Source organism: Cynara cardunculus (genome assembly GCF_001531365.2).
Source record: "Cynara cardunculus var. scolymus isolate 2C chromosome LG 3, CcrdV1, whole genome shotgun sequence".
Classification (NCBI taxonomy): Eukaryota; Viridiplantae; Streptophyta; class Magnoliopsida; order Asterales; family Asteraceae; genus Cynara; species Cynara cardunculus.
This window is the reverse complement of record NC_037530.1, coordinates 5,429,403-5,439,982: the sequence shown is the minus strand read 5'-3', so window position 1 is coordinate 5,439,982 and position 10,580 is coordinate 5,429,403. Positions and strand designations below refer to the sequence as shown.

At 37.4% G+C, this 10,580-nt stretch overlaps 2 protein-coding genes across 2 annotated transcripts; one reads left to right on the top strand and one right to left on the bottom strand.

Moving 5' to 3' along the window:
• The first annotated feature begins 620 nt into the window (after nucleotides 1–620).
• LOC112508775 (oxalate--CoA ligase) lies at nucleotides 621–2,931 on the top strand. Its single transcript, XM_025113521.1, has 4 exons — nucleotides 621–888; nucleotides 1,022–2,069; nucleotides 2,427–2,530; nucleotides 2,615–2,931. Exons 1-4 carry the CDS (start codon nucleotides 694–696, stop codon nucleotides 2,831–2,833), a joined length of 1,566 nt encoding a protein of 521 aa, XP_024969289.1. The 5' UTR covers nucleotides 621–693; the 3' UTR covers nucleotides 2,834–2,931.
• Nucleotides 2,921–5,752, bottom strand: LOC112508776 (tubulin beta-1 chain). The gene is made up of 3 exons (XM_025113522.1): nucleotides 5,359–5,752; nucleotides 4,363–4,632; nucleotides 2,921–3,812 (listed from the first exon to the last, which is right to left on the bottom strand). The coding sequence occupies exons 1-3, from the start codon at nucleotides 5,750–5,752 to the stop codon at nucleotides 3,130–3,132; spliced, it is 1,347 nt and encodes a 448-aa protein (XP_024969290.1). The 3' UTR covers nucleotides 2,921–3,129.
• Nucleotides 5,753–10,580: the final 4,828 nt, after the last annotated feature.

The window sequence follows — 10,580 nt, the reverse complement described above, 5'->3', positions numbered from 1 at the left end:
ATCTGACGTTTCACTTTATTCTGCAAGCATAAATCTGAACGGTTCAAATGGGTTCTTTCTATACCAAGATTGAAAACCTAAATCGAAATAAAAATCAAGATATAAATCGATGTTTGATTAAATCCAAAACCCATTCAGTCATGTCATGTTTTGTCCTGTTCAGTCGTATCCAATTATTTCTACGTACCAAACGCTACCTTAAAGATGGTTTACTTAAAATAAAATATTAATAATATTTATTTTGTTTTATTGAAATATAAAAGAATTTATTTATTGTGTGTTGGGAAACGGTGGGTCAATAACACTTTCGCGTTTGGAAAGCGTTTTAAGCCATCAAATGACTACTTGGCGATAGCAAGAGGCCATCACGAGAGAGAAAGGGAAATCGTATTTTTCTCTTTGAAATTAAATGGGGATCATGGCATGCTTAAGTCACGTGACACCATTGTTAGAACATGGATCCAATGAGACACGTACAAGTCACCTTCCACGTGGCACGCCTTCCCCAATTAACACCTTCGCCGAACGTTGTCAAGATCAAATCTCCTCGGCGTCCTCCTCCGTTTGCTCGCCGCCTTATTCTTCTATATAACATACCCTTCCCCTCTTCTCAATCCTCATCTTTCTTTCTCTCTCTAAATCCCATAAACCCTTTTGCTTTTCTTCGTTTTTAATCCAATCTTCCCCGCAAAAATGGATACTTTGACCGGATTACTCAAAAACACCGCCGATAAGTTCCCTGACCGCCGTGCGATCTCCGTCTCCGGCAAATTCGATATCACGCACTCTCGTCTCAATCAGCTCGTCGAGCATGCCGCTTCCTCGCTTGTGGCAGCCGGTGTCAAACCCCGAGATGTCGTTGCCCTCACGTTTCCAAACACCGTTGAGGTATCATTTTCCTCTCTTATGCCCTAATTTTGTTCGATTCCCGATATTAAAATTTGATCATATTGCACCAAATTAAGCTTTGATTTGTTGGTAGCATGATAGTTTTTGATGCGATTGTTTTGATTGTTTACAGTATTTGATCATGTTTTTGGGAGTCATCCGAGTGAGAGCCACGGCGGCACCGCTTAATCAAGCTTACACCGCCGAGGAATTCCAGTTCTACTTATCGGACTCTGAATCGAAACTCTTACTGACCGCCAAAGAAGGCAACGAGGCGGCAGAAACCGCCGCATCGAAGATCGGAATCCCTCACGTGACGGCAGCCCTGAGCGACGTTGAATCGCGTATCCAGCTGTCCGCGGTGTCTGAGTCTCATTCCGATTGCTCCGCCGTGAAAATCGTTAACGAGCCATCCGACGTCGCACTTTTTCTACATACTTCGGGGACCACGAGTCGCCCCAAAGGTGTGCCACTAACTCAGCTCAATTTAGCCTCCTCCGTCAACAATATAAAATCCGTTTACAAACTCACCGAGTCCGACTCGACCGTCATCGTCCTCCCCTTGTTCCACGTCCACGGCTTACTCGCCGGATTACTGAGCTCACTCGGTGCCGGAGCCTCCGTCACTCTCCCTTCCGCCGGCCGTTTCTCCGCCTCGACGTTCTGGTCCGACATGATCAAATACAACGCCACATGGTACACCGCCGTTCCCACCATCCACCAAATCATACTCGACCGTCACCTAACCAAACCCGAACCCAGTTACCCGAAACTCCGATTCATTCGAAGCTGCAGCGCGTCACTTGCCCCGAGCATATTAGCTCGGCTGGAGGAGGCTTTTCATGCGCCAGTTCTTGAAGCCTATGCAATGACGGAAGCCACCCATCTGATGGCGTCTAACCCACTACCAGAAGACGGTCCCCATGTTCCCGGGTCGGTGGGTAAACCCGTGGGTCAAGAAATGGCAATATTGGACGAGAATGGCGTGGAACAGAAGGCTGGGTCAAACGGAGAAGTTTGTATTCGGGGCCCGAATGTGACAAGCGGGTATAAGAATAACCCAGAAGCTAATAAATCCGCATTTCTATTCGGGTGGTTCCATACGGGCGACATCGGGTATTTTGACTCCGATGGATATATGCATCTTGTGGGTCGGATCAAGGAATTGATCAACCGAGGAGGTATTATTTTTATATCTTAATTAAGATTATTTAAATACAGATCTTGGATTTATTGATGTCGTCTTTTTAAATTAATCAATATAATTTATTTGAAAACCGTTATTATTTATATGCCAAACTAGAGGATGACAACTAATTAACTAACACACACACACAAGGATTTGGTATTTAGGAAAAAGGTGGAAATCTGTTGTCTTTTGTGCAATACAAAAAGTAAAAGATGCCATAGTAAAGAAATATATTAATAGTGAAGCAGATGGGTTGAGGGTATATTTTGTTGTTAGATGCCGATTCTATTGCTTCTTTATTATGTAGTATGGTCTTTTTCTGTGCTTACTTGTTATGTTTTTATGACAGGGGAGAAGATATCGCCAATTGAGGTGGATGCTGTTCTGTTGTCGCACCCAGATGTCGCCCAAGCTGTTTGCTTTGGTGTGCCTGATGACAAATATGGCGAGGAGGTGAATCTACTTGCAATTTTTATTCATCATTATACATTTTGGCATGTTTGTTTACAAACAAAATGAAATGGGTGTGTGTTGCAGATAAATTGTGCGGTGATAGCCAGAGAAGGATCCAACCTTGATGAGGAAGAGGTGTTGAGGTTCTGCACCAAGAATCTGGCTGCATTCAAGGTGCCTAAGAAGGTCTTCATCACCGATTCTGTTCCAAAAACGGCTACAGGGAAGATCCAAAGGAGGATCGTAGCGGAACACTTCCTCACCCGTATCTCCACTGCCAAAGTCCCCAAGTTTGGAGCTTGAAGTTGGAAATTGAAGCATCCCACCCATTCTTTGTTATTGTTTTGTAGCAATGTCCATGTACTTGTTCTACAAAGATATGTTTGTTTTGTCATGTAAAAGATGAAAGCTTTCATTAATTATAACATAAAACAAGAAACACCAGAATTATATAAGCAGAGTGAAATTAACACAAATCATGTCTCCAAACCTCCTAAGCTAAGTAATATCAACCCAATTGCAATACAAGCCACCAAGCAGGTGGCTCAAAAAAACCACTCAGTCATTTACAGCACAGCAAACAAACCAAAGCTCTCAACTCAAGCACCATCCTCAAGTTCTTCTTCATCATCTTCATAATCATATCCTTCCTCCTCTGCAGTTGCATCTTGATACTGCTGGTATTCAGATACTAGATCGTTCATGTTGCTCTCCGCTTCTGTGAACTCCATCTCATCCATTCCCTCTCCTGTGTACCAATGCAAGAAAGCCTTCCTCCGGAACATAGCAGTAAATTGCTCACTCACCCGCCTGAACATCTCCTGGATTGATGTCGAGTTACCAATGAAGGTTGAAGCCATTTTCAGCCCCGTTGGAGGGATGTCACATACGGTCGACTTCACATTGTTAGGGATCCACTCCACAAAATAGGAAGAGTTCTTGTTTTGCACATTAATCATCTGCTCATCGACTTCCTTGGTGCTCATTTTACCACGGAACATGGCGGATGCTGTCAGGTACCGACCATGGCGAGGATCAGCTGCACACATCATGTTCTTGGCATCCCACATCTGTTGGGTCAGCTCAGGTACAGTCAACGCACGATACTGCTGAGACCCACGAGATGTTAGTGGTGCAAATCCAACCATGAAGAAGTGCAGACGAGGGAAGGGGATAAGGTTGACTGCAAGTTTGCGGAGATCAGAATTGAGCTGTCCAGGGAAACGGAGGCAGCAAGTTACCCCACTCATGGTAGCAGAAATCAAATGATTCAAGTCTCCAACTGAAATAGAAAAATAGTAGTCAAGTAAAACATATTCAAGTTAGCCAGACTCTCCAACTGAATGATGATAGAAATGTCCACAAAATAAAAATAAAAATTGTGGTGGTGTTTCAAGAATCCAGCTATGCAATGTAAGAGACAGGGCCAGAAAAACCACTATAAGGATAAAGAGGGCCAAAACTAGAACTAGAGTACCTTGTCGTTTTTGCCATTACTCTATATCGAAACTAGTTTATCATGAATTAGTAGACTATGTGAATATCCCAACTTCAAATCTAAATTTGAAGTAAATCAAGGCACTACGTATCACAACCAATAGCATTTGGTTGAGAAAGCTATAAAGCATGGAAAAAACAACCCAGATCTTGATTTTAATGTGTTCAATATACGATATCTTCCAATATTCTTGCAAGAGAAAAGATGGAAGGAAGTCAATTTAACAATAAGCAAGCACGAATATCACGCTTAAAAGATATTAAAAGATTTTCATCAAAGCTGAGGGTTAACTTTCAACCAAAAAAAAATGTCACACTTAAGGTGAGGAACTCACAGCTTGGTGTAGTAAGCTTCAGGGTTCTAAAGCAAATGTCATATAAAGCCTCATTGTCCAACACCATACACTCATCTGCATTCTCAACAAGCTGGTGCACCGAGAGGGTTGCATTGTAAGGCTCCACAACAGTATCAGAAACCTTTGGAGATGGGAATACAGAGAAAGTAAGCATCATGCGGTCAGGATATTCTTCTCTGATCTTGGAAATGAGAAGTGTTCCCATTCCGGACCCAGTCCCACCACCCAAAGAGTGGCATACCTGGAAACCTGAAAGTTAACAAATGAAAATCAGTACAAGAGGCTTTGACCATGCTACGGGGTTACTTCAATCTGTTTTAGAAAACAAAATGTTCAATTGCAGTTGATAACAATGTCAAACACTGTTTAAATTGAACTTGAAGGGTTTCACAAGCCAAATCAATGAGACAAGGCAAAAAGAACTTATATCACTTGTGTGAAGGAACAAAACATATAGCCTTAAAACAGTCCCAAAATATACAAGCAGAGCAGTCAATTTCCAGTAGAACCAAAGGCCTCTTGAGAGATGTATCCATAATATAATTCAACATTAATAAAGAGACAAACATGCTCAGATAGGCATTGAAAAGCAATTGGAAGCTAGATTAACGAAATGATCAAAACATTGACACATTAATTGCATGTACTTAATATGAAATACATGCTGAATTAACATTGAACTTAAAAAGTTAGCCTAAATACCTAATCGGAGCATGAAAAAACCCTAGGACATCAAATTACACTACATACACATCAAACCGGAGGGGAACACCTACGAACTACCAGATCGGCAACAATTCAATTCAGAATACTTAGATAAGGCAGTATTAAATACGAACAACAACACATTCAACTATAATAATCAAAACCGAGACACAGAAAACCATGTAACTCACACGAACATAAAACATAATGAGCGACTGCTTCTGCTAAAATTAACTCAATAACATTTAAATCAACGAAATGAAATTATACCTTGAAGACAATCACAATTCTCAGCTTCTTTCCGTACAACATCTAAAACCGAATCAATAAGCTCAGCGCCCTCGGTGTAATGACCTTTCGCCCAGTTATTCCCCGCACCGGACTGCCCAAACACGAAATTATCGGGCCGGAAAATCTGACCGTACGGACCTGATCGGAGACTGTCCATAGTACCCGGCTCCAAATCCATGAGCACCGCCCGTGGAACAAACCTACCACAACTGGCTTCGTTGTAGTAAACATTGACGCGCTCGAGTTGAAGATCGTTGTCCCCATTATACCTTCCGGTGGAATCAATCCCATGCTCAGCACATACAACCTCCCAGAATTTAGCTCCGATCTGATTGCCACATTGGCCTCCCTGGATGTGCAGGATCTCACGCATTTTAGAAAGTTCTAGAGAGAGAGAGAGAGAAAGAGAGGGGTAGAGGTTTTGTAACTGAAGCAGATAAAGTGAGGACTGGAGATCACGGGAAGGGGTTCTTAATGGGTTGAAGTAACGGAGTTTTTCTTATCGCCGTTAGTTTTGGGTTACAATGGATATTAGTAGTAACGTAGGTAGTTGAGATGGTGAGGCGCCGTTAGTCATTTTTAAGAGGGAACTTTTAAAATTCAAAAAGTTAATTGTTTTCTTTTTCTTTTTCCATTTTTTTTATTAATCTAGATATCCAACACGTTATGCGAGCCGACTAATCTCAAAACGACTACATGCTATGCAGATAGCCCAGAGTCACCGTATTTAGAAATCCGTAGCCACAAGAGGATTTTTATTCTTCCTTGGATTTAAACTTGGAACTTTCTGGTAATTTTGACCTTTATAGTCAAGCTCAAATCAATCAGACACCACTCTTGTGGGTTTTTTCTCATTTTTTTTTCATTTTCATTATACATATTAATGATACAAAAGAATCCATTTAATACAGTTGATATTACCATGTTAAGTATGAAAACTTAATTGATACATGATAGACACCAAATTTTAATTAATTAGTTATTAGTTATAATTAATGTTGGATATTTTGATTAACTAAAACAATGGATTTCAAATTACTCCTCTGTTTATATAGATACAAAATTAATTTCCTTTTGAGTCTGTTTATCAAAAGTTTATCGGTAAGAATCATTTTTCTTACTTACCTTATTGGTAATATTTTCGGTCATCAAAATTGATTGTTGGTGGCTATTTTTTACCTGGTAAGGTTTGTCAGGTAAGAGTCTTTTCTTTTACTTATCAGACAAAACTTTCAGTTTTTATGTCGCCTCTTACCGGGTAAGGTTCTCAGCCAGTGGCGAACCTATGAATTTTTCTGAGCGGATGCACCTTTAAGATCAATCAAAGGCCATGAATTCGCGGTTTTAACTCATGGAAAAGTCAACACGGTTTGATCTGATGAAAATTCAATTGTGTTGATTTGATACAATACGTTTTCACAATGAAACCGACCTTGACTTTTTGGGTAAAACGCAACACTACATCTTACACTTGGCGTGTTCTCGGCCGAATTCCATCTTTACGGGGGATTTTTTGTTGTTGATTTCGTAGCCGTTCAACAAATGCAACAACAAAATATAATTTTATAAGTTTTTTACATAAATATGTTTGATGACATCATGGACAGAGAAACAATAACCGATTTTTAAGTATTATCAAAAAAATTAAAAATAAAAACTCGCTCAAAATATGAATTGTTAAATGTAATTAATTTTATTTTCTTTTTAAGTTATTTCGGATAAACATGTATTATCATTAAAACAAAACAAAAAACATATTTAAGATTAATATGCAAATAGAAAGAAAAATACTAAAAAAAATAAAAAAATAAAAGTAAGATTGAGACAGTTGTAAATGAAAAATAATCGTAACTGATTGATAAGACTTTGCTATTTTATAGCTGAGGTTTCAATTCTTTTGTTGTATATTTGTTTGTCTTTTTTTAAATATAAAAAACCAGAAACTGTTGTCAAAAAAGTTTAAACCCATGACCTTAAGGAAGACAAGTAGTGCTTCAACCTTACTCTTTTGCTTGAAGTTCTGTTTTAAAAACATATAAGAGCACACTTCAAAATTAAGCGAGTGCACAATTACGACCAGTAAAAAATGTCATTATGGCAGGACGATTGAGCGGGTGCTCGTGCACCCCGTACTCTATGAGTAGGTCTGCCTTTGTTCTCAGGCTTGTCATGTTTACACGATAAAATAATTGACATCCAGTAAACGCTTACTCAGTAAGTGTTTGATAAAAAGTCCCTTGATATGGTTTGAACTCTCAAAGGCTTTTTTTTTTGTTACTAGGAAGGATTTAGTTCTGATTAAAAGATATTACTATCCAGTATTGTAAACAAATTGAAAGTTCAGTGCATTGTTTAAAAACTATTCGGCTAGAATTTCATTTACGTTCATTTATTTAATAAATGAATGAACTTGAATACGTTTTTTGTTCGTTTAGTTAAATGAATGACGAGATCGGCCTCGTTCATTCATTTATGTTCATTCATGTTTTGTTTATATATATATATATATATATATATATATATATATTATGACATCGATATGTAAAATAATTATAATATTGGTTGTGTTTTTGTTTGTTTGTGTTCGTTCGTTTATGTTTGTTCATTTAAGTTCGTTCGAGTTTGTTTAACATCTTAACAAACAAACATGAAAAAAATATTTCCTTAACGAACGAACATGTACCCGAAAAAAAATTCATTGTTTTCCCGTTCGTCTTTGTTTTTGTGTTTGTTCGGTTAAGTTAAAAGAACGAACACAGACAACCTTTTGTTTGTGTTCGTTCGATTCATTTCAAAAGAAAAACATGATAGTAGATAAAATTGGTTAATATATGATATCAAATTTTCTGTACCAATTATAATTGAATGATACACGATAAAAGATATAAATTACCATATTGACTCTTAATAATTCTACACCCACATATAGGGCTGTAAACGAACCGAACGTTCAGCGAACCGTTCGTGAACCGTTCGGCGGGAAGTTCGTTTATGTTTGTTTATTTAATAAATGAACGAACATGAACACATTTTTTTTGTTCGTTTAGTTAAACGAACGAACATGAACAAGAGTCTCGTTCGTTCATTTTATGTTCGTGAACGTTCGTTCATTTACCGTTCGTTTACGTTCGTTTATATTCGTTTATATATTAAATTTAATATATAATCCTTTATTTATTTATTTTGAATTTAAATATTATTTATTTATGTTCGTTTATGTTCGTTCGTTTACGTTCATTTAACATGTTAATGAACAAACATAAACGAACACGAACACACCTTATTTCTAAACGAACGAACACGAACACAAAGATTTTCGTTCGTTTACCGTTCGTGTTCGTTCGTTTGTTCGGTTAAGTTAAACGAACAAACATGAACAAGCCTCCATTCATGTTCGTGCGGTTCGTTTACAGCACTACCCACATATGTTAAATCCACATCTCCTTTTTGAAAACTAATTTGTGTTTCCTAAAAGAGTTCAAATGGTGGGACCATAACTTATGTATGAAGTTAAAAAGTAGGAAAAGGGTATTAATGGGAATGATGAAGAAAGTGAGAGCACAACACACACAAAACCAAACCAAACAAGTGAAAATGATGAGATCTTTGTATAAAAGCAAAGCATATTAGGTCATCAATCTCATTACAATGATCACTTAATTTCTTCCTTCATAATTCTCACCCATTTGGTAGGACCACATAAAATAAGATTTATAAGACGTCAAAAAATGTCTTACATGTTGTTTACTGAACTCTTATCGAGTAAGTGTTCATCATGTGTCACTTACCTTTCAAATGAGCATTGCAAGGACCAAGAATCTTACTCGGTAAGTTGGGAAAAGTCTCTTATCTGATAAGTGATGGAGAAGCATCTTATCTGGTATAAAACACTTACCAACAATCCGTTTTGATGGTTGAGAATGTTATCCAATAAGGCAAGCGACGAGGTCATCTTACTGGTAAACACTTACCCAATAGCCATTCGTTAAACAACCCCTAAGTGTCCAAATAAATCATCTTATAGAACTTAAATTTATAGTTACAGACAATTGTACGTTCCATATTAAGTATTGCAATAAGTTTGTATAATCTTTTAGGTGTCTTAACAGTTAATTTAGGACATTATTTTAACGAATGATGATCTTTGATATCTGGGTACAAAACCGAGATCTCTAGTTTTACTCTTTAGCTGAACCTTTATTGATGGAGTATTATAATTCCATATTTTATACAGTAAACACTATTTACGGTTTTGATTGTCTTAGGTCAACATTTTTTTTTGTTCTGTAATTTATACTCAAAAAAAATATTACATTCGTTTTATTCTGGATTGTTCTTTAAAATACCACGATCTCTTTTTTTGAATTATTTCATTCAAAACTTACAATTTTACTCATCGTAATCTTTACAATTAACTGATAAGATTGATTATGGTTCATATATTTTTTTAATATTGTATTATTAAACGTATTAAAGATAACTGATAAGATTTTACATATTTTTAGATGAAATTGGAACTCTGATGGATTCTTTAAAACTATCTACAAGATGGAGAAAAGAGAGGAAACGAGATGTAACATTATCCATATTCAAAACAACTTTAGCTTTTGCGTGTAGTTCAGTTGGCAAAGGGGTAGGATGATTTTGTTCAAATGTAAGATAGCAGATTTCGACTTCTGCTTTTCTATTTCGGAAAAGGTTATAGCAAATCTCTTGTAGATGTTCTAGCAATTGTTTAGTGTGCAATCCTAGACAAAAGCATCCTGCAACCCCTCCACAACGGATGGAAACACTGATCCCACCTTCAAAACACATACAGACAACACACATCACCCTTCTGTGTCGCACCCTCTCCCCTTATCCTTCTCTCTTTGCTTCTCTTTACCTCGTATATCGCAGTTGCAGTAGCTTGTCGATGTATCATCAATCCTCATCGAGTTCCATCGTTTTTCTTGTCATGAATTTACCGATCTTATTGTTTGAAGGATTCAAATATAGCTCTCACAGAACAATCAATCATTTATCACATGTCTTATCTTCCTAGCTTTCGCAACATATCCATAATTCTTTGATTTATACGAATTATAGAGTAAAAAATTAAAAAGTGAAAAATTTGTTGTTTGGGTATTCATCTCTCCTTCTACAAACATTTCATGTGAAAGTCATTACTTCCCATGACCAACAAGCGTAAAAGTGTGTGT

Coding starts and splice junctions, on each gene's coding strand:
- LOC112508776 (XM_025113522.1), bottom strand. CDS start 5,752: ATGCGTGAGATCCTGCACATCCAGGGAGGCCAATGTGGCAATCAGATC. Junction 4,633..5,358: donor GAATTGTGATTGTCTTCAAG/GTATAATTTCAT, acceptor GTTAACTTTCAG/GTTTCCAGGTATGCCACTCT. Junction 3,813..4,362: donor GAAGCTTACTACACCAAGCT/GTGAGTTCCTCA, acceptor TTTCTATTTCAG/TTGGAGACTTGAATCATTTG.
- LOC112508775 (XM_025113521.1), top strand. CDS start 694: ATGGATACTTTGACCGGATTACTCAAAAACACCGCCGATAAGTTCCCT. Junction 2,070..2,426: donor GGAATTGATCAACCGAGGAG/GTATTATTTTTA, acceptor TTTTTATGACAG/GGGAGAAGATATCGCCAATT. Junction 2,531..2,614: donor ATGACAAATATGGCGAGGAG/GTGAATCTACTT, acceptor TGTGTGTTGCAG/ATAAATTGTGCGGTGATAGC.